We start from the raw sequence: 24,208 nt of genomic DNA on the forward strand, positions 1-24,208 counted from the left end.
GTAACAATACTGAAATATTTTGGCTGAGAACCAATTTTGATTTGGAAATGCTGCCACAGTGTCTCCTAGGTGTTTTAGTTTGGATGTTTCACATTCCCATTCTTTACTATGGGCCAGCTTCCTGGTTGTACTGCATCTCCCATGAAGCACCACAGACAATGCATCCTGGGAATCCCTGACCATGGTGCATCATGGATGATGTAGTCTGGCTGGGGACCCCACTCTGTGGAGAAGAATGAGGACACAAAGCAACTACAACTCCCATGAGGCATCATGGGAAGCATTTCCAGATCAAAATATTTTGGGATTTTTGTTGTTGTTGTTAGTTTTTTTTTGTTTTTGTTTGTTTGTTTTTGACTGTTTCAGTCTTTGAACATTCAGTTTTTCATTGCAAAAATTATTTTTTCCATGGAAAGAAGACACTTTTTGTGAAAATTGTTTTGTTGAAAACCAAATGGTCTATCAAAAATGTACACGTAAATTTGACTAACCTTACTTCTGAGCACCCACTGCTCACATTGACTTCACTGAGAATTGTGGATGCTTAGCAACTCTGAAAATCTGGGTGCTCAAACTGATTTATAAGTTATAAAGCAATATGTATTCCCAGGATTGAGCTCTATTCTAAAAATGATACCAAAGAGAGAATTCAATAGTCTGCAGCTTGTTTGATGCATCTTGTTGTGTGATCTAAACACTGTACTAAGGCATTATAGACGAAGGCTCTTAGTGATTTTGTAAATTTACATAATCCTTTGATATCTTGGTGACCTCAATACCCTGCTGCAGCTATAGCGCTGATGGTCTGCAATAACATTCTGTGTATTGTAAGCTCTTTTCAGGTCTCATATGTACTTTGCATTCTGCACAGTTCTTATGAGCGCTAACTGGTAATTGATATGACTCAGACACTTGAAAACAAAAAGGGACTATCCACTGCCTCTCAGCAAAGATGATGTTTTTTAGGCTTGGCTCAATTGTGAATTATATTGTTGTGGCATACCATTACCTTTTTGTAAGTAGGCAGAAAGCATTGACTTTGGGGGTTGAGCAAAGGAGGCTGAACAAAAATACAGCTGGCCCTGATTTTCAGATGGTACATATTTTCACATTTTCAGATGGTAAGTGTGGGTTACTACTATGTCTTATTTAACTTTTCATGCATTTTGTACCTTTTAAATTAGTGGCCCCTGATATATACAAGATATAATATCACTAGAGAGGTAAGTTGTGTTTTATTTTATCTATCTGTGTTCTTACATTATTACCATATGGCTAGAGAGAGGTTGAATTTGAATTTGAAGCTAGGCCCTAGAGGTGCAGGACTCTGTGTGCTCTATAGAGACCAGAGCCAACCGATCTCTTCTAATTACAGATAAGTCTTTTTAAAATGCTCTGTGCCAATTCTGCTCTGTTTCTGTGAAATCATTAGAGATCCTGATGTATAACTGAGGATGGAATCTGGCCCTCTGTTTTTAGAAAATATTTCAAGGAAACACATTTCCATTACTTTGTTCTTGGTGTATGTTTACACCTCAATAAAACATATTCACTGACATCCATTTTTTAAAAATCTCATTTGTTTTATGCTGCGCTAAAACATGTCTGATATGCATTGAAACGTCAGGAACATTATATGAGAGGGCATGACATCACAAGTCAATGACAATAATTCACCCTGGAAATTTGCATGGGAAAAGAACAGGACTCTCAGAACTGCAGTATGTGCTTTGCCAGCTTGTTATCGTCTCTGTTGTCACAAAAGTGTTGTGCACAGCAGTAATCAAAACAATTGAATTTACTGATTCCTTTGTCTATACAGATTGCTGTAAAAGTGCTATTTTCATTTGAGTTTGCATACAGCTATATTTTCCCCTCGTGTAAGGAAGAGGAAGGATGGTTCAGTGGTTAGGGCAGTAGCCTGGGAGTTGGTAGACCTGGCTTCAACTCCCTGTTACATCCCAGACTTCCCGTGTGACCTTATATAACTCACTTCGTCTCTCTGTGCCTCCTTTTCCCATCTGTAAAGTAGGGGTAATAGCACTTCTCTTCCTCACTGGGCTGTTGTGAGGATACATTAATGATTGTGAGGTACTCGAGTACTACAGTAATAGGGGCCATGTAAGTATCGTGGATAGAGTATCAACTCTAGGTAGAATAGGATAATAAAACCTCTTTGATTACATGCACTTACTATTTCATTGGATGGATTAAATGGACCAACACATTCCATTTTGGAGATTAAAAAATAAAGCTCAAAGCAGCAGAAATCACACAGCATTTTATAGAAATTCCCTTGAACACAGGTCGGCCCATTTACACTCACTTGTGTTTCTACTATCCAATTTTCTCATAGAAACACTGAAACAACCTAATCAAAATGACAAATTAGTGAACCACAGGACCCTTTTCATGCTTTGACAGCCACACTGGTAGGGCAAAACAAGATATGTGCTGATTTATCACTTTATTGAATGTAGAGACACAAAATGCTGATCCTAATAGTATACAAAATAAGCCATTCACCCCTTACAAGCTGTCACTCTATTTATGCATTTCCACTTTTGGATGAAACTTCTCAGTATGTAACTGGCTAAGTGTGACCCCCCCTTAAAAACAGCTACTTAACACTACTAAACTTAACTTGGGCTGTACTCTCTGAAATTTGGAAATACTGGGAGCTCTAGGCTTTAATTAGTTTGAAACTGTCTCTAAGAATTCTATATTCATTTGCATTTGTAGTTAGTACATTTAAGGCCTCAACAGATGTCGGAATACAGCTGGCCAAGTTATTTGTTGTGAACAGAGCTGGCAAGGAACTGGAACTCCTATTCCATGGGAAATTCCAAAATTTAACAACAACAAAATTGCTCCAAAACCGATACAAGACATGAATTTTTGAAATTTCGCACAGAACAGGAATTCCAATTTCCATCTTAAAACAGTCAAAATGACATTTAATTTCAACTTTTTCTAAATGATTCCAAGCTCCTTGAGTTGCCCAGAGCACTGGCAGCCCAGCAGGCATGGAGCAGGACAGCTCGGGGAGCCTGCAAGTCCTGGGAGACCCAGTTCTACCCCCAACAGCAGGGGACCCCAGAAGCCTTTGAAGTCTCTGCTCAGAGGCAGTTTGCCTGGTGGGCTCCCATGGCATTGAAAAGGCTTGGAAATCTGAGGAGTCAGGTGGTCAAACCGGCAGGAAACGAAGCAGGAATCTGATGGAATTTCATTAAAGTCACCACATTCCCGCATAATGTTTCAGTTTGAACACTTGTGGCCAAAAAGTTCCAGTGGAAAAATTTTGACCATCTCTAGATAGGAATAATATTTGTTATGAATTTAGCCCATTTTATGGTTAGTGAGTCATTCATAAACCAATCCTGATTTTCTTTGACGATGTTTATTTGTAAGTATTCTTCAAATAGTTTGGATGTATATTTTTCAAATTCCAGATTGCCACAAACTGCTTCAGCTATTGATTATTTGTTATTATTTGTGATTGGTTACTGAAGTCATGTGTACTATTTCTGATCCCTGATTAGATAAGCTGAGTTAAATGTTCTATGTATGGAAAAAACAAAGAGCAAATGGTGAATAGTACAGTTTATAGAAACACAGGGATAGACCATCATAGGCCTAAATAGGGTAACTGGGGGACAAGAAAGCCACATTTATTCCCTTGTTTTCTCCTGCTCAGATTTTGACTCAATCCACAGGAGAACAGTGGGTACTTGCCTGATACACCCACCCGGCAAGTGAGTGTGGAGACTGAGAAGAGCCCCCATTCATCCCACCCATGCAATCCCTGCCATTCACCAGCCAGGCACACCAAGGGGAGAAAGCTGCTCCTTGAAAAGTGGTTAAATCACTAGCTTCCCCTACCAGACCAAGAAGGGAGGACAGGAGGAATTGTGACTGAGTCATAACTGGAGTTGTGTCAATAATTGATTTTCTTGGTTCACTAGCCAAACAAAAATTAAACATTTTTTTTAATTTTTAGGCAAACCAAAAAAATTGATATTATTTTATGTTGAAAAATAGTTAGTTTTCAAGGTTTTTTTAAAGATTTTTTTAAAAAATAAAATTGAGATAAAATTTGAAATGAAAAGTTGTCTCAAATAAAAATATTTTGATTTTTTTTCCCAAACTGTGTTTTTTTACAAAAACAAGCTGGTGAATTTGACACAAATTTGCAGAATGTTTTGGTTGACTCAAATCTGCCTTTTTCAGTCATAATTTGTCCTCTGGTATGCTCTTTGAGCAGTACAGCTATGTGTTCCCCCTGACTCAGGGCACATTGTTTAGCCTGTACTGAATAACAAACTTAATAGATGGTTTATTAAGCCTCACGGATCTGCAGTGATCCCAAGGAGACCAGGGCCATCTGCACAAAGGCTCTCTGCCTGGGTGTTGACTCTAGGGTACCCTGCTACTCTCTCATGTGTTCCCTAGCATCACAACTGCAGTATCACGGACTCCCCTGCTGACCTTTGTTCCAAACCATGGGAATGCCCCAACTTAGAAGCACCTGAAATAATTAATGCTGCATTAACTGTTGACTAGTATTCCTAACAGTGTCCAGGAGCTGCAAAGGAGAAGGTCCTCACACCAACATGATAAGATTGTGTGAAGGGACTGAAAAAAAGCAAGATTAAAACAGAGTTCACTTAACAACTGAAGAGGAGGTAATGGGAGGAGATGTGTTACAGAGTGACCTCATACAAGCAAAGGAAGAAATGAGTTTTGCTGAATCAGTCCATTAATTCATCTAGCATTTTCCTAACTGTGGCACCAACATGCTGTCAATGGTTTAAATAACTAGTTGACTATGGAACATTGTGAACGGAGAAAATGCCTTCTTAACAAACACAGGCTTAAAATTCCTAAAACAGAGGTTTGATAACCTACATCATTATGTTTGCTTATATGGCTGCATATATTGTTAATCATCACAAAATGATCCAGGCCTTTTTAAAATCAATCAGTATTTGTCTCAATGGTAGTGAAGTCTACAGGTTGGCTACACCATGAATAAAGTAGTATTTCCTTTTGCTGGTTATAAGTTTAGTACATTTCAGTTCATTGACTATCTTCTTTATAACAATTCAAAATATGTAACTGACATTCCAGGTTGATGCATTTGAAAGGTGAGCTGTGATATGTTGATTCTTCAGTTTTCCTTTCCTCCAGTAAAGAATAATGAGCCAAATTCTTCAAATTGACAATTAGGAAATATTTTTCCTCTTGCATTGTCAACCAAAACTAGCACTCTTATCCATTGTTTATTGAGACTTAGGTTTTAATTATAACTTCTAGTGATAATTATTGACCTTCTAAACATACTGTAAACAGACACCAGCTTTCTGTGTTCATCAAAATCCAGGAGATATGTGAAGAACATATCTTTAATATTTATGAACTTGTGTTTAGCTAAATGATAAAGGTACATTTTAGTGTTGTAACATTTCTTACTGCACACTATGCTACTTTTAAACACCTGCACTAAGTTACACAATTAAAGCTGAGAATTCGGAACAACGTTGGCACTTCAGACTTCTTCATGTAAATGACCCTGATGTGATACTTTTGTTAAAGAAAAACAGTCAAAATAATAACAGAAATAAGAGATAGAAAATCCCTGCTGTATAAGATCATGTCCATCCCCCTATAAGTGCAGGGATATTTCCTATAATACATTTCTAATATGCTGCTGGGGCTAATGTTAAATATCTCCAGGCCCAAACCAGTGAGAGTTTATTCTGGTTGCATTAACTCCCCATGTAAAGGGAGTAGAGCACAGATCAGTTTTAGGTAGAAGATGCCTGGCTACCCAAGAAGCTCTGCTGCTATGGAAGAGAGAGGTTCTGGAGAGAAGCATAGAAGTGGCCTTCTTCAGTGGCTGAAGCTTTCATGGCTCACAGATGCCCGAGGTCCTTGAAGGGAGCAATTTTCCGGTACTCTGTGAGATAAACCAGTTTTTTTGTTGCTGTGCTGTGGGTTTTAACAATATGGCCCTTTATAGTTAGTTATTGTCAAGGAATATGCTCAGATAGAAGCTTTCGCAGCTTTTAAGGCAAGAAGGGGACAATTAGGATCATCTAGTCTGACCTGTTGCATAATAGATGCCATAGAACATCATCCACATCAAGTCCAATTACAACTGGTTGAACTAGAGCCCATCTTTTAGACTGACATAGAATCTTGATTTAAGGATTCCAAGTTATGGTGAATCCATTTCGCCACTTGGCAGCCTGTTCATACATAAGAAGGCCCTACTGGGTCAGACCAAAGGTCCATTTAGCCCAGTATCCTGTCTTCCGACAGTGGCCAGTGCCAGGTGCTCCAGAGGGAATGAACAGAACAGGTAATCATCAAGTGATCCATCCCCTGTCCCAGCTTCTGGCATATAGAGGCTAAGGACACCATTCCAATGGTTAATTATTCTCAGTGATAGAAATATGTGTTTTATTTCCAATTCAAAATAATCTAGCTTCAACTTCCAGCCTTTGGATCTTGTTATGTTTTTGTCTACTGGATTAAAGAGCCCTCTAGTATCATATCTTCTCATCATGCAGGTGCTTATAGACGATGAACAAGTCACCTCTTCTGCATCTCTTTGATCCCCTTGGTTCATTGAGCTCCTTAAGTCTCACTGAAAGACCTCTTTTCTAGACCTCTGACTGTTCTTGGGACTCTTCTCTGAATGCTCTCCAATGTTTCAGCATTCTTTTTAAAGGAGGGATGCCAGATCTTGCCAGACACAGTATTCTAGTAATGATCTCACCCATGCCTTACATAGCAGTAAAACTAACTCCCTCCTCCCATTTAATATCCTGTTTATACAGCTAAGAATCACATTGTACCAGCATTGTACTAGCAGCTTATTTGATAGTCCACTGTGTCCCCTAGTTTGATGTATGCTATAGGGCAACCAGATGTCCCGATTTTATAGGGACAGTCTCAATATTCAAGACTTGTTCTTATATAGCACCTGTTACCCTCTGCCTTGTCCCAATTTTTCACCCTAGTGTGCTGAAACCTTCTTCTCAGGGCCCAGCTTTTGACTACTATTCAGCCTAGCTCCTCTGACATCCAAGCCCCAACCCCAGTCTATTGGGAGATCAGAACTTTACTTTGGCAAATCTTCAGAGGTTTGCCAGACAGAGAAGCTGCCTCGATAGTAAAACAGTGAGCTCTACTTCGGCTCCAGCTCTCCTCAGAGACGTCTGTTGCTGATGGGCCTAAGGCATGGTAGGAGGGGTCAGAGAGAAGTGAAGATTTGCAGGCAAATTTGTCTGAGAAGCACAGCTTCCAGGTCTGTAATGGAGGCAGATTTTCTATCTGGTAAATGGTTCACCAGAGTGAGATCCCAATCTGATTTAATCTTACCTCATCCATCAGACCAGGACTTAAAACTCCCGAAGACTGTCATGTAGCAGAGGTGGGTAGGGGAAGGACTAGAGCAGCGAGTCAGGATGGACAGAGTAGTGAGCCAGGCAGACAGCTTAAGAAAATGGAAGAAGCTAGCACTTCTAGGCTATCTGTAAGCTTTTCTTTGCAGAGCTAAATTAGTTTGTGATGAACAAGGGAAATAACTCTTTTTGTGGTAAACTGAAACATTGGAGAGCTGGCCTATGTCTGAGAGTTTGTGAGGATGGACGTGTGGGAAAGTTTAGAGTTTTAGTGACTTGTCCTTTTTTTTGAAGAAAGAAGAGAGTGGCTGTAAGGACCAAAATTTCAAAACTGATTGTTAAATGTTATTTGAAATGTTAGGGACTAATTTATCCAGATGTCATGGAAAATCTAAACTATATTCTGGTCATTAATTATAGTAGATTCAGACACTAAATTCAATCACTGAATTGTGAAAGGGACTTTAATCTTACTTCCAGAGAAAACGACCTTAACCATGCATTTACTACCACCACTATCAAAATGAAACCTACCCATACCACTCTTTGGACTTTGCTTAGTTTACGATGTTCACAGCTTGCTGAGCATTTTGTCTAGATAATACATTATGTCTGTGGTGTTAGTAATAAAGTATTTATACTGTACACATACTATGCGCACGCTGCCATCTATTTACTCTTTTCAGCTGGATGTGTGTGTGAATTATTAACAGTGGTATCCAATGCCATTCTTTGGTAATGAGAATTGTAAACAACATCTCCCTTGTCTTAGAAAATATCAACCAACAAAAAAGATACTATTATGCACGGTATTGTAGTTTCCGGGTCAGCTTTGATCTGTGCCTTGTGTTATTTTGATTTCATCCTGATTCATCTATTTTGAGTGCTACTTGATTCTATGCTTTCATGATCATAGTCTTGCTTGTTTTCTTGTTCTTCCCCTCCCTGCCTTGTCTAGGTTCCTAATGAGCCGTTATACATTTCAGACTTGTAAAGACTGCAAGTTAGGATTGTGAGAAAGAACAGTTCTGATAACAAAACAAGTTATGAGAATGAAGCAACTTGCAAAGCCTTCTGAAGAACGTCAATGACTCATCATCTAAATTATGAACACTGCAAGAAAAAATGTGTCATTACTTTGTGTAGAGGCACAGTGCACATTAAGTTCAATCCATTTAGAAGAACATTAGGCTCTTCACTAGTGCCAGAGCATGCATATAGTATGGCAACACTTTTGTATGGAATGTCCATCCAAATGTGTGGATCCTATGGGGAAAAAACAAGTCTGGAATCAGACCTGCTGCTGCAAGCACTTTTGAATATCTGCCCTAAATGCAAACACATTTACTGGATTTCCTGAGCAAGCAATCTGATGTAATACAGTGCAGAAGAGGTTAACAAACTGAATTTAGACTTTTAGATTTTGAATAAAATATTTAGACTTTGTTAGTTTGAAGTAAAGAATTTACAACAGCAGAAGGACAGTTTGATGAGTCCAGTTTCACAGAAATAGCAGGATGTTTATCATTTGAGTGAAGGTTTGCTAGTTTCAATACCTTGAAATATGTGCACTGATGTTGCTGCCTATATTCTATTCAATGCCAAAAAAGCCTCCACCAACCCCAAACAAAACCTATCTTAGTGGTAAAATCAAGGCTAGGGTTCAGAGCCACAAAAGCAAAGAGCTTTAGAACTCAGACCCCAATCCTGTATGTGGGTTGTGCGCTGCCCTGCATGATTCTCAGTGCAAGAGTAGACCCTATGTTTGTTCATTCTCTCTCTCCATCTCACCCCACTCATTCTGGAATCAGCCCAGCTCCTGGATGTCCACATCAGGCACCCTCCCACATTTCCCTGCCCTACATTTCTATGACTTTATGTGCCAGCCAGTTTCAGACTTCCTGGTGGAGCCAGGATTGTGGGAAGCTGGCACTGTTGCATCCTGCTCCAGACAGACTTTCTACTGCCAGGAACCCACAGCCTGACAGCAATGCATTTAGCTGATAATGTTGAAGTAGTGCAATGAAAATTGCTCTAAGACAGCAGTTCTCAAACTAAGGGGAAGATCTCCCGAGGGAGGCATGGGAATGTGTCAAGGGAGGTGTGAGCTGGGGAGGGTTTTTGGTTTTTTTTTAAGAGTTCTGGCTGTCAGCCCCAGGTAGCTGGGGCTCATGCAAAAGGGCCATGCACACCCGGGAGGTGGAAATAAAGGGGTCAGCCGGAGCCCCATCACCCGGGCTCAGGATCTCCTTCCCCTGCACCCAATCCCTCACCTGGAGGCAGTGGGGCTCCAGTTAGCAGCCCCAGGGTGGCAGCGGCAGGGCAGAAACACGAGTGGCAACGGGACAGTAAGTTTGCTGTGAAAAGTGATGACAAATATAATTTTTCACATTGCCTCCCTTACTTATGAGCTGCTGCTGGCACATCCCTGCCTTCAGAGCTGGGCGCCCGGCCAGCAGCCACTACTCTCTGCTCTGCCTTCAGAGCTGGGTGCCCAGCCAGCAGCCACTACTCTCTGCTCTGCCTTCAGAGCTGGGTGCCCAGCCAGCAGCCACTACTCTCTGCTCTGCCTTCAGAGCTGGGCGCCCGGCCAGCAGCCACTACTCTCTGCTCTGCCTTCAGAGCTGGGTGCCAGTATGTGTAATTGGGAGGGGAGGGATGTAAACAACTATAGACACAAAGAAGGGGGGGCCTGATCAACTAAGTTTGAGAACCACCACTCTAAGAAACACACATCCAGTAGCATCCCTTCTCTAAATCACATGTATAGCATATATGTTTTACTTACATAATACAAAATGCTGCAAGGTAAGGTTGTAGTTCTTGCATTTTATTGCTCTACGAAGTATGCAAGTGAAATGAACTTGAGCCATGTGCCCAGCAATTTATTGTTAGCTGCAATATTTTCTCCTCCGTGCTGCTTCTTAGTTTGCCTTCATTTGTCTTAAAAAGGAAGATAAAGAGAAGTGCCACTTTAAAGCCAGTAATTGTTTCTTAATGGCAGACACTGTCAAATTAGCCTTAGCACCCATCTAACAGAAACCTTTGATGCGATTTGCCCAACTATTAAGGCTATTAGTTGAAACTTGAAATTGATTAATTTTGCCCATTGCATTAACCTTCTCTTGCACGTTCATCAGTTTCTTATATAAAGCAAAGTAAATGCACCTTGCTGTTTAAGCATTTTAAAAACCTGAACACATGTAATCTTGTCATAAGTAGAACGGTACTAATAAGTGGGTGACTAAGACTGCCCAAGAATCTTCATCACTGGCAACTAAAGAAGTTTTGTAATAGACCATATTAGAAAATTAATTTGATATTATATAGCAAATGTAATTAGTAGCAAGCAAGTTTCATATTGCAGATATATGGGGATCTGTGGCCTATAAAGCAAAGATAAGGGGGAAAAATGTAAAGTACCAGTACCAGTGACGCAATATAGGATTTCTGTTTTAACAAAAACTTAATTTATCTAAAGCTCAGTAGACTGACATGCTAGTAGAGAAAACTCGTAACTGGAAAGTAGAAAGATACTACTACAGAAGGGAACTGGAAAACCTGGGACTATATCCAGCCATTATTTTGTAATGTGGAATTTATTTGAAACCAATAGTAGCTCTGCATAAAAACCTAATGGCAGGGTGTGAGTAAAACCTTGAACCTAATGAAGCTGTACAGATCAGTGTTCTGCACCAGAAAAAAAGGTACAGCTTGGATTTCCATATGAGAGCCATCTGTTCAGTTCCTTATGTGCAGATCAGGAAGACATTTCAGTGTAACACACACAAGATATCCTATCCTGAATTCAAAATTTATGTTCTTTATATTTCTTCTGTGTACACAGAAAGTTGTTTGAGATAAAGTTGCTTGAAATGTCATCTCATCTGCCTACTACAATCTCCTCAAGTTACATAGCAAAAAATAAAATGCAGATTTTAGTTTTATAAATTAAGCCTGTAGGACCAAATGTCTGTTTCATCTCGGTAATATTCAACTGGACCGTATATGCAGTGCAAGTGTTCAGGTACTGTGGTCATGAGGGGCATATAAGTACTTGATCTGCAACCCAACTATCCATCCAACCAACAGTTTGAGTTGGGTGTTGAGCCTGTGCATAGTCCAATAATGGAAACAAATTCTCTATTAAGAAATAGCAAAACTGTTCCCTATCAGGCATCACTCACAGACAGTATTTCCAAGATTTCAGCCTGATACATGTTATCCTTTACAGAAAGAGGATGTATCGTAATCACTGTACCATTCACAATCACAAAATGTCACCTTCTTAGCACCCTTTTCTCTGCTTCCTCCACTCTCTTCCTTGCTGCAATCTGTGATTAACACTTGGTGTTTCAAGAGAATACACAACCAGATCTTGCTGTTTTGCTTTCATATTTTTCTTGTTGTTTATCTTGGTTTTTCTCTGAAATTGCTTTTGCTTCTTGGGGACTTGAGAGAAGATCTGTTTTTTAGACAGCATTTTAAAAACAACTTATTTGGGCTTTCTGGCACTTCTGTTTGACAGAGGCAGAGAAATAAGCCAACTAATTTTTACTATCCAGTGACCCACTGCATGTAGTTGAGTAGTAACCTGTAAAAATTAATAGAGTCACGGAGTTTAAACTATCAGCTGTCCTGCTTCCAGCATAGAACTCCAGGATAAAATAAGGGGTAAGGAGGAAGTGTCTTGTGAGTTGTGCTCCTAACAGGGTTTGTTGGACAGGGAGAATTACCAGCAAAGACTGGCATGCTATGATGGTGAGTTTGAATCCTGCATTAGATGGGGGAGGTCACAGCAGAGGATGTGCAGAGTCAGGGTGGACACAAATCCTGCAAGCAGCTGCATGGCTGCTGTTGCAAGAGTTCCATGTTAGCCAGTAGGGGAAGCTGCTAGCAAGGAACTCCAGTAAATATTGTCACAGCTGTGAATACTGAAAAGAACCATCCCTGAATATTTGTGTGCCCTAGGGCGGGGGATGGGACTTTTTTCTGCTGATCACTTGTTTTACTTGTTCAAAGACAAACTGTACAAAGGAGTACCTTACTTACTCATGAACATGCTAGTTATGAGCTGAAACTGTGACGAACTTATGACTATAGGAAGAACCTGGTGGGGGGGGCCTAAAAGACTTATCACCAACTACAGCCCTTGTCAGAATGAGGGGTTAATCTCTGGTAAACTTATTAGCATGCACGTACATTCTTTTATTGTTCTTAATATGTTTTCCTCTGTAATTATTTTACCTTAAGAATAAATGTGCTTGCTTGGAAAGAGCTGTATGGTAATTAACTGTAACAATTGCACTGTTTACCATCGCTGAGGAGAAGAGTAAAGCCTGACTTTGCTGGGAAGGTCACAGTACAGGCAGGGAGCTGTGCACTCTGGAAATATTCTGTTCAGGAGGAAGAGAGACATGACAGAGGAGGAGCAGACCGCCTCAAGTGGGGGCCCTTGCTGGACCACAGAAGGTGGAATACAGATGCAGTTGCCCAGAACTGTGACACTTATGGCTTAGTTTGTGGAAGGATCACAGGATTTCACTTCATATTTAAGTTTCCTGTAGGAATCCCTTTCAGGATTCTATTGTCAAGAAGTGGTGGTTTTTAGTAACAAAATGCATTAGTGGTTCTGTACGTATCACACTGGGAATGATTTTGAAGCAGTCCTGAGGGAGTCATAAGGGATTGTTTTTAGCAAATGATAGTCATAAGGGAGTCCCTTGTGCTATCACTCAAGTGTTTTAGGACTCAGTAGCAGAGAATGTAGAGGTAAAAAAAGCACTTTGGCATCAGGTGTGGTACTAGCGGGAGCATAAGTAGCTGTTGGATGTGTTAAGGTAGGTGATCTACTGATTCCTTGTTCACTTTATGCTAAATGAATTTGTCAATGTGAAATACATCTATTAACCTGCAGACTTTCATTGTTCCTTTATACAGCCCTCTGAAAAGAACATGTATGTGAGGATACAGCTATTTATTAGAGCTGCTTTAGTACGTATGACACCAGTTCTGCTGGATAGAAGATCCAGAAGAGGTTTTGAGGGGGAAGTACTGAGTATCTTGAGGAATGTCAGCAGGAAACATGCTGTTGCTACCAAAACACCAAGCCTCTATGGCACATGCACACTGGTATTTCCCAACCCCACTGTGTTCCCAAATATTTGGAAGTGCCCAAATATTCGCAAAGACATCCCATTGTTTTAAACTGATTGAGTTGTGCTCTCTGACACTGGGTTCACACCAAGTGACTGATATTTTACAAGATATACAGCAATGCTGACCTCCTGTCTACAAGGAACTCCAGTAAATAATGTCACAGCTGTGAATACTGAAAAGAACCATCCCTGAATATTTGTGTGCCCTAGGGCGGGGGACGGGACTTTTTTCTGCTGATCACTTGTTTTACTTGTTCAAAGACAAACTGTACAAAGGAGTACCTTACTTACTCATGAACATGCTAGTTATGAGCTGAAACTGTGACGAACTTATGACTATAGGAAGAACCTGGTGGGGGGTGAAAGTCACCCTTGTGCAGAGTGCCATCTCAAGGCCTAGGCAATATGAAGTCTCACTTAAATGGCATGTAGGCCTGGTGATGGCCAGAGGTGAACTCCACCATGTAGAGGTGGAATGATCCTTTGAATAGTTATCTTCTGTAAAGTTTAAACACAACTAATTGGGGGCAGAAGGAGTCAACTTTTTATAATACAGGTCTAGGAGGCCTTTAGAAGAGAGGTATCTTGTTTGAGAAGGATGAAACCTTTTTGCAGTCTGTAGAATATAAACATCACACTAAATGCCGAATACTTCTTTCTGAAGCTTTCTGAAGCAAAATGTAAAGAACAGTATTCTCCTGAAAAATTTACTGTTTGGTATTCCCTAAGTGCCTGTGAAGTCCCCTTTTCACAGGAGATATAGCTCAGAAAAGATTTATGAAAAGTGGCAGGGCAACATCAAGGCCTTAAAACCATTAATTTAAAGTGACTTTCTCCGTCATTCTCTAGTATAAAGTGCTGAGCAATCATGATTTCTTTTTACTGCTTGCTCACAGTAATATAGTTTGTGTCATTGTACAGTCAGAGTTCCTTGACATTAATTATACACAACTAAGATACACTCTTTTTTTTTTATCTCAACCCCATGAGGGAAAATTGTGTGAAGAGGTACAAGATGCACTGAACAGACTAGCTGTTCTTACTGATTTTCATTTCAGCTGTGCACTTTTTTTAAACCCTGCTTTGAAAGCTTTTTCATTTTCAAAGCTGTAAAGGGCTCAGTGCTACATTCAGAGCTGCTTGCTGTTGGGTGTCTTAAAATATAGGATGATAATGTAGAAAGAGAGTCCCTCTGGACTGTTTACTTCTGTGTAACTACACTTAAATGACATGGCAAGGATAACAATCTGATCTTAACCTAAAAACCACAGTAATAATAAAATAGAACCATATAAGTCAGAGATGAAAAACACCTACAGTATTAGGTCAACAAGGCAGTCTCCTGCCAGTGCAGGATTGCTACATCTGGTATACTCTGCCATGTGAATTTAAACCCCTCTATATTTTTAATTATAATTTCACATTATCATGATTCACCATTATATTAACAGTAGTGAAAAAGGACAGCATATTAAACTAAAATAAATGCTAAAAATGTTTTTAGCAATGTACACAGTTAATAGGACCAAATTCTGTGCTCAGTTGGAGGTATGCAAACACATCAACTTGATTCTGATCTCGCTTATGCCAGTCATAAACTGAAGGAACAGTATTGACTTCAGGTTTCAGAGTAGCAGCTGTGTTAGTCTGTATTCACAAAAAGAAAAGGAGTACTTGTGGCACCCTAGAGACTAACAAATTTATTTGAACATAAGCTTTCGTGAGCTACAGCTCACTTCATCGGATGCATTCAGTGGAAAATACAGTGGGGAGATTTATATACATAGAGAACATGAAACAATGGGTGTTACCATACACACTGTAACAAGAGTAATCACCTAAGGTGAGCTATTACCAGCAGGAGAGCGGGGCTGCGGGAAACCTTTTGTAGTGATAATCAAGGTGGGCCATTTCCAGCAGTTGACAAGAACGTCTGAGGAAAAAGTGGGGGTGGGGTGGGCGGGGGAATAAACATGGGGAAATAGTTTTACTTTGTGTAATGAGCCATCCACTCCCAGTATCTATTCAAGCCTAACTTAATTGTATCCAGTTTGCAAATTAATTCCAATTCAGCAGTCTCTCGTTGGAGTCTGTTTTTGAAGCTTTTTGTTGAAGAATTGCCACTTTTAGGTCTGTAATCGAGTGACCAAAGAGATTGAAGTGTTCTCCAACTGGTTTTTGAATGTTAAAATTCTTGACGTCTGATTTGTGTCCATTTATTCTTTTACGTAGAGATTGTCCAGTTTGACCAATGTACGTGGCAGAGGGGCATTACTGACACATGATGGCATATATCACACTGATAGATGTGCAGGTGAACGAGCCTCTGATAGTGTGGCTGATGTGATTAGGCCCTATGATGGTGTCCCCTGAATAGATATGTGGACACGGTTGGCAACGGGCTTTGTTGCAAGGATAGGTTCCTGGGTTAGTGGTTCTGTTGTGTGGCGTGTGGTTGCTGGTGAGTATTTGCTTCAGGTTGGGGGGCTGTCTGTAAGCAAGGACTGGCCTGTCTCCCAAGATCTGTGAGAGTGATGGGTCATCCTTCAGAATAGGTTGTAGATCCTTGATGATGCGTTCGAGAGGTTTTAGTTGGGGGCTGAAGGTGATGGCTAGTGGCGTTCTGTTATTTTCTTTGTTGGGCCTGTCCTGTAGTAGGTGACTTCTGGGTACTCTTCTGGCTCTGTCAATCTGTTTCTTCACTTCAGCAGGTGGGTATTGTAGTTGTAAGAAGCTTGATAGAGATCTTGAAGGTGTTTGTCTCTGTCTGAGGGGTTGGAGCAAATATGGTTCTATCGTAGAGCTTGGCTGTAGACAATGGATCGTGTGGTGTGGTCTGGATGAAAGCTGGAGGCATGTAGGTAGGAATAGCGGTCAGTAGGTTTCCGGTATAGGGTGGTATTTATGTGATCATTGCTTATTAGCACCATAGTGTCCAGGAAGTGGATCTCTTGTGTGGACTGGTCCAGGCTGAGGTTGCTGGTGGGAGGGAAATTGTTGAAATCATGGTGGAATTCCTCAAGGGCTTCTTTTCCATGGGACCAGATGATGAAGATGTCATCAATGTAGCGCAAGTAGAGTAGGGGCATTAGGGGACGAGAGCTGAGGAAGCGTTGTTCTAAGTCAGCCATAAAAATGTTGGCATACTGTGGGGCCATGCAGGTACCCATCGCAATGCCGCTGATTTGAAGGTATACATTGTCCCCAAATGTGAAATAGTTATGGGTGAGGACAAAGTCACAAAGTTCAGCCACCAGGTTTGCCGTGACATTATCGGGGATACTGTACATTGGTCAAACTGGACAGTCTCTACGTAAAAGAATAAATGGACACAAATCAGACGTCAAGAATTTTAACATTCAAAAACCAGTTGGAGAACACTTCAATCTCTTTGGTCACTCGACTACAGACCTAAAAGTTGAAATTCTTCAACAAAAAACTTCAAAAACAGACTCCAACGAGAGACTGCTGAATTGGAATTAATTTGCAAACTGGATACAATTAAGTTAGGCTTGAATAGATACTGGGAGTGGATGGCTCATTACACAAAGTAAAACTATTTCCCCATGTTTATTCCCCCGCCCACCCCCCCACACACTTTTTCCTGAGACGTTCTTGTCAACTGCTGGAAATGGCCCACCTTGATTATCACTACAAAAGGTTTCCTGCAGCCCCGCTCTCCTGCTGGTAATAGCTCACCTTAGGTGATTACTCTTGTTACAGTGTGTATGGTAACACCCATTGTTTCATGTTCTCTATGCATATAAATCTCCCCACAGTATTTTCCACTGAATGCATCCGATGAAGTGAGCTGTAGCTCACGAAAGCTTAGGCTCAAATAAATTTGTTAGTCTCTAAGGTGCCACAAGTACTCCTTATATTGACTTCAGTGTAACTCCACAGCCTACCTGACTCCACCATTTGTGTGAGTGGAGAATCAAACCTTTTCACTTTAGTACGTTTGCATCTGAGCAACTAGAAATTTATGTAAGAAAAATGTAAGTGACAACACACAGTCTTCCTAACACTTCCTCTGTGCATAGTGAGTTTGGCAAATAGAGAAAGTCGGTTGCAGTCATCATAGCAAATATCTTTCCAGACAAAATAAACAAATGAATGGGAATCCGTCTGTTTTGTACATAGATCTTTGTTTAAATACTTCTGGATAGATATGGTGATATTTTAAAGTAGGATTTCATACACACGCCTTTTTTAAATTTGCTTTGCATGGTTTATGGATCCTCCAGAATTTTTTTTGCTATGAAATTTTTGGGGTTCCACAATTTCTGGATCTCATTTGTAATTAGATTTTTAATTTCAATCTTTGCTTGAATTTCCTGTTTCTTACAATTCTGTACACTTAAAATTTCACACAAAAACATTATGGCAGCAATCTTTGGCAATTCTGACTTGTAGCAAGACAACAGGGAAAGGTAACTCAAGATACAGAAAGTCACATCTTGTGACTGGGCAAGGCCAGATGGCTATAGAAAAGTAGTGGGAGATAGATATATTAGCTCCAGGCTAAACAAATCCCTGGTACCAAGATAAGTTAAATGGCAGCTGCTCCAGGTCAATTAAGACACCTGGGGCCAATTAAGAACTTTCCAGAAGGCAGGGAGAATGCTAGGTTGATTGGGACACCTGAAGCCAATCAGGGCTGGTTGAAACTAGTTTAAAGCCTCCCAGTTAGTTAGGTGGGTGTGGATGTCAGGAGCTGTGGGAGGAAGTTGTGCTGTTGGAGAGACTAAGCAGTACACACCATATCAGGCACAAGGAAGGAGGCCCTGAGGTAAGGGTGAAGTGGAGCTTGAGGAAGTGGGGGCTGCTGTGGGGAAGTAGCCCAGGGAATTGTATGTGTCATGTTTCTAAAAGGTCAGCTACCATAGCTGATACTATTAGGGTCTCTGGGCTGGAGCCTGGATTAGAGGGTGGGCCTGGGCTCCCCCCTTTGCCCCTCCCCCCCGATTAGTCACTGAGACTGGGAGACAACAGAGACTGTGCAAGGGAGGATAGCTTCTCCTCACCTCCCTTGCTGGCTTATGATGAAAATGGCTCAGTAGACTGTGACCCTTGTCTCTAGAGAGAGAAGGGTTACATGGAGGGTCACAGTGAGCCTCTGAGGCTAGCGAAATCTGCCAGGAAATGTGGGACCCATGGAGACAAGGACAGAGCGTTGTCACAATATATATTTGTAGAATTTGAAATATTCAGAAACATGCCAGAGTCCTGATCCTGCAAAGCACTTAAGCCCATGCATAACTTTAAGCACAGGTGTAGTCTTATGAAGACAGTGTGACTACTCAAGATTTGCTGAATCGGGACCTAGGTCAGGAAAGAACAAAAGTAGCCAAGGAAATATGCACTGTGTTTCCACTTCCAAAAGAGGAAGCCAGAGGGGAGCGGGGGTTGCACAAGCCAGTAGCGTTGTATAACTTTAAACCAGAAGTTTGGACAGCCAGAACAAGGGAAACAAGTTTCAAGTTGACAGATACAATAGTTATTGTTACTGCTATTTTAATGGTTTGGCAGCACTTAAGCAGTCCATTTCCTTGCCAGTATACTGCAGTACTAATGCTTGCAAATTTTACTTTACAGGCTTTACAGGCTTCATCCCTCCCTCTTAGGCACAAGGAAGTGCAATTTACATGCTTGCTTCAGTGGGAACAAAAGTGGCTAGGAAGAATTCACCCCTGCAGTGATCAGGTGGCAATACTATGCAGGACAGGGGGGAGTATGATCCCTAGATTGCCAACTCAGGTAACGAGCTAATTTACATGAGGCCTCCAAATCCAAATCCGCAAAGCTGTAGGGTCGTGTCTCTGGAACAGGCATAATGCAGCAATTTTAACGCTAGTTGCAGCTACATTCTATTGTTAGCACACTAGCTCAATCAGAGCTAGCTCAGATATGTCTCCTCAAGCTGGGAATTACACCCCCAGCTTGAAGTGTTGACAGGCGCTGTGTGTATCAAATGTGAGTTGGTGTAAAAATTCCAGTTTGTATAACATTATATATTGTACAGGATATAATGCCTGATTCAAAGCCCACTAAAGGCAACAGAAAGACTCCTTCTGAATTTAGTGGCCTTTTGATCAGGCCCGTACAGAATATACTTAAATTCATATTAAGGCACCTATATCGGTGGCTTGATTTTCAGAGGTGCAATATTTAGACTAGTGTAGAGGTACTAATACTTTAAGGTACATTGAATCTTAATGTTTGGAATTTTATTTGATTAGAGTGTATTACAATTATTTTCTGCAAAAATATAAAGATAAAACAGTAACTTAGTTTAGTATTAGTAATCAGCTGGGTGATTATGCTACAATATTGTATCTTATATTGTGCCAATGTGTGTTGTGTTCTTCCATAGGTAAGTTCTTGCTGACAATTCATGCTTATTTATTAGTTCCTTATATGCTTTATGATTCTAGCATACATGATAAAACTATCCATTTCTAAAAATTTTAAAAAATAGACAAATTCATCACTTACCGTCTTGAATGCACAAATTCCCACTTTGGACAAAAGTACTTCAAAAATAGTCATACACTTCCTTAAATTCTTCAGTTGTTTAGCTAGTGGGGTTTGTTTTCTGTTTTGAGGTATCCAAGTTGCTGCCATGGGGTTGCTTGACTTCCTGTTCATGCTCAGACATTCCAAAATTCAATAACCTGGGGATGTTAGTATCACCGCTGATCAGTGATGGAGGAGGGAGTTTAGTCTGCCTAAAAGAAAAACGTAAGTCAGCTGTTCTTCAACATTGAGTGGATCTATACCTACAGGATACAAAATAAGAATATTAAATAAAACAAACAGAGACCCGCTCAGTATTGAAGAAAAGCTGACTTACCATTTCCTCACAGGTAGACTCATGCTGTAGTGGTGCTAATGATGTCACTTAGTCCATTGCATGCTGGGAAGTCCAAAAAGCCCAAGCAACAACTTCAGTAACCTAAAGCAGAAAAAAATGCAAAGTAATAAACTGAAGAATTTCAGAATTTCATGATTTTGGGGAATTTAGGATACTAAAATAAATTAATAGATTTCAGTATGAGAAAGGACCATTGCAATCTGATCATCTAGTCTGACATCCTGCATAGCACAAACTATAAAATTGTACCAAGTGATTCCTACATCCGCCCCTTACTTTTGGTTGAACTAGAAGATATTTTCATGGAGAATCCACCACATCCCTTGGTAAAAAGGAAAGGAGGACTTGTGGCACCTTAGAGACTAACAACTTTATTTGAGCATAAGCTTTCGTGAGCTACAGCTCACTTCATCAGATGCATTCAGTGGAAAATACAGTAGGGAGATTTATATACACAGAGAGCATGAAACAATGGGTGTTACCATACATACACACTGTAACGAGAGTGATCAGGTAAGGTGAGCTATTACCAGCAGGAGAGCGGGGCTGCGGGAAACCTTTTGTAGTGATAATCAAGGTGGGCCATTTCCAGCAGTTGACAAGAACCTCTGAGGAAAAAGTGGGGGCGGGGCGGGAATAAACATGGGGAAATAGTTTTACTTTGTGTAATGACCCATCCACCCCCAGTCTTTATTCAAGCCTAAGTTAATTGTACAATACCCACATGCTGAAGTGAAGAAACAGATTGACAGAGCCAGAAGAGTACCCAGAAGTTACCTACAACAGGACAGGCCCAACAAAGAAAATAACAGAATGCCACTAGCCATCATCTTCAGTCCCCAACTAAAACCTCTCAAACGCATTATCAAGGATCTACAACCTATCCTGAAGGACGACCCATCACTCTCACAGATCTTGGGAGACAGACCAGTCCTTGCTTACAGACAGCCCCCCAACCTGAAGCAAATACTCACCAGCAACCACACGCCACACAACAGAACCACTAACCCAGGAACCTATCCTTGCAACAAAGCCCGTTGCCAACTGTGTCCACATATCTATTCAGAGGACACCATCATAGGGCCTAATCACATCAGCCACACTATCAGAGGCTCGTTCACCTGTGCATCTACCAGTGTGATAGATGCCATCATGTGCCAGCAGTGCCCCTCTGCCATGTACATTGGTCAAACTGGACAGTCTCTATGTAAAAGAATAAATGGACACAAATCAGACGTCAAGAATTATAACGTTCAAAAACCAGTTGGAGAACACTTCAATCTCTTTGGTCACTCGATTACAGACCTAAAAGTGGCAATTCTTCAACAAAAAAACTTCAAAACCAGACTCCAACGAGAGACTGCTGAATTGGAATTAATTTGCAAACTGGATACAGTTAAGTTAGGCTTGAATAGATACTGGGAGTGGATGGGTCATTACACAAAGTAAAACTATTTCCCCATGTTTATTCCTTCCCCCCTCTCCCTGCGCTGTTCCTCAGACGTTCTTGTCAACTGCTGGAAATGGCCCACCTTGATTATCACTACAAAAGGTTTCCCGCAGCCCCGCTCTCCTGCTGGTAATATCTCACCTTAAGTGATCACTCTCGTTACAGTGTGTACGGTAACACCCATTGTTTCATGTTCTCTGTGTATATAAATCTCCCCACTGTATTTTCCACTGAATGCATCTGATGAAGTCAACTGTAGCTCACAAACGCTTATGCTCAAATAAATTTGTTAGTCTCTAAGGTGCCACAGATCCTCCTTTTCTTTTTGCAGAGACAGACTAACACGGCTGCTACTCTGAAAGCTGTCATCCCTTGGTAAGCTGCTCCAACATTTAGTTATCTTGACTGTTAAATATGTGTACTTTATTTACAGTTCGGATTTGTCAAGCTTCAGCTCCAGCCACTGGATCTTTCTATACTTTTGTCTGAGAGATTAAAGACCCCCTCTACTAGCCAATAATAGGCAGGGCTGTATTGCATGAGTGTGAAACATCATTTCCATTCTCTTTTAGATTAAGATAATTTTGTTACTTGTCAAAATACAGGTTAGAAAGCTCTAAAAATTCAGGGGGGTTCTATATGATTCCCATTTCCTCCCATAAATAATGTAACAACATATAGAAACTGCCTTTATGCCATCAATAGATTATTAAACCAAATTTCCTTCTTTCAAGCGTTTGTTGCCTAGGAGGAAAAACTTAGCACCAGCCTTCTACAGGTAAAATTTGCAAGGCATTGCAGAACAAACACATGTTTCTGAGTAAAGCAGGATTCATATATATGGAACCACTTCACCTTCTTCATCCTGCCCTGAAACTTTGACTAATAGTAATGAAAAAGTTTTATTCCCATAAGTAAACCTATTGCTGTGACTGTTAATCCACAGATTTCTTGAGTACAAAAATATGAAACAGTTATTAATGTATAACACTGAAAACTTTTGCTTGGGTGTCAAGACGTGGCATCAAATACAGACTTCAAAAGAGATGCATGCAAATTATAGTCATTAGTGTTTGAATCTTTTGCAACCAAGATGTTGCAAAAGAAAAATCTCATTAATATGTGGGGTAACAGGAAGACGCACTGTACATGCTCTTTGTCTCCAAAACAGATTAGTTGTTGAACAGTTGAGAAAAATAGAGCCACGTCTGCATAGTTCTTAGTATTCGCTAAAAATGATTGTGTAGAAGTCCGTTCTCATCTTGGCTGATTTTTCACAAAGAATCAGATTATTTGCTGTGTGTACAATCTGGCTTCATGAATTGGACTTTTAACAGGCTGATTGATTTTAAAGGTGAAATCCTAGTTTTTATCACCTTTGCCAAGGGTATTCAAGTAAAATAAATGCCCAAACCTCTCATATCCTTACCTCTCATTGTTCTCAAACATGGCTTTTGTGTAGCAACTCAGTTGTCATGGAGAGCGCCGCTGCAAAGTGACCCTAAAGCCACCATAGGCAGTTATGTGAGTTTCACCCCAGTAGGGACTTGTCCCATGGCATAGAGCCAATGTAGAGTTCCTAAAAAGGGTTTGAATGTTTCCTTTGTTAACAACGCATAGCAACAGTATATTTGTTTCCCATGTCCTTTCACAAAGAGGTTACGAATGTCATTAACAGTATCAAGTGTAAAGGGAGACCTCTCTCCATTTTTAAAAGTGCCTCACAGGTTCGAGAGGGAGTAACTTCGATTACATGAGAGAAATCTTCAAGGAAAACATCAAGAGGATATTTTTATTTTGAGCTTTCCCCTGACTCGAGATAAAACCACCGAATTGCTTTTCATCCTTTATTGAATGAGTGAATAGTTGGGAATTGGTGAGCTTTTCCAAGTCAGTCTAAAGGGCGTTGTTCCCCAGTGTTAGAGAACAGCACTATGATCTGATCTATTTAATATATTGTAGGAGTCTAGTTTACTGAACTTCAATTGGTTTAACAGTAATGTAATAATACACAAAGGGCGGAAAGGGTGGCAAACCAAAACAATTCACATAATTATTTCAGATGAAATGGCAAATAGCTTCTGTCAGGCTCTGCCAGCCATTCCTGCTAGAAAAATCAATTTTCATTCCCTTTTATAAGGTAGTTAGTTTGAAATTAAAAGCAAATAATTAAACTAGTAAATTCAGCATTCTTTACATTTTAGAATGAATAAAATGTTAAACATTTCTAGGGAGCATGTACTGTACATGGTCAGTTGTGACAGGCCTCTTTGGGTCTCTTTTTTGTTCTTTTTACTCTCTCTCTCTCTCT

The 24,208-nt window shown here is 40.4% G+C and overlaps 1 protein-coding gene across 3 annotated transcripts in view; it reads right to left on the reverse strand.

Annotated features, from left to right (window-relative positions):
• Positions 1–24,208, reverse strand: part of ZNF804B (zinc finger protein 804B) — a 353,090-nt gene that overhangs the window by 158,205 nt on the left and 170,677 nt on the right. Inside the window, exons 1-3 of one of the 3 annotated variants that reach the window (XM_075125869.1) lie at positions 23,327–23,440; positions 20,427–20,528; positions 20,069–20,301 (exon numbers count right to left, since the gene is read on the reverse strand). The exons of 1 other annotated variant lie outside the window; for it this stretch is intronic. In XM_075125869.1, the coding sequence (XP_074981970.1) occupies positions 20,069–20,221 (153 nt within the window). In that variant the 5' untranslated portion in view covers positions 20,222–20,301; positions 20,427–20,528; positions 23,327–23,440. Of the gene's footprint in view, positions 1–20,068; positions 20,302–20,426; positions 20,529–23,326; positions 23,441–24,208 lie in introns of those variants that run through there. One more of the 3 variants, XM_075125868.1, reaches the window with a different exon arrangement.

The sequence above is a fragment of the Caretta caretta genome, chromosome 2 (assembly GCF_965140235.1).
Source record: "Caretta caretta isolate rCarCar2 chromosome 2, rCarCar1.hap1, whole genome shotgun sequence".
NCBI lineage: Eukaryota > Metazoa > Chordata > Testudines > Cheloniidae > Caretta > Caretta caretta.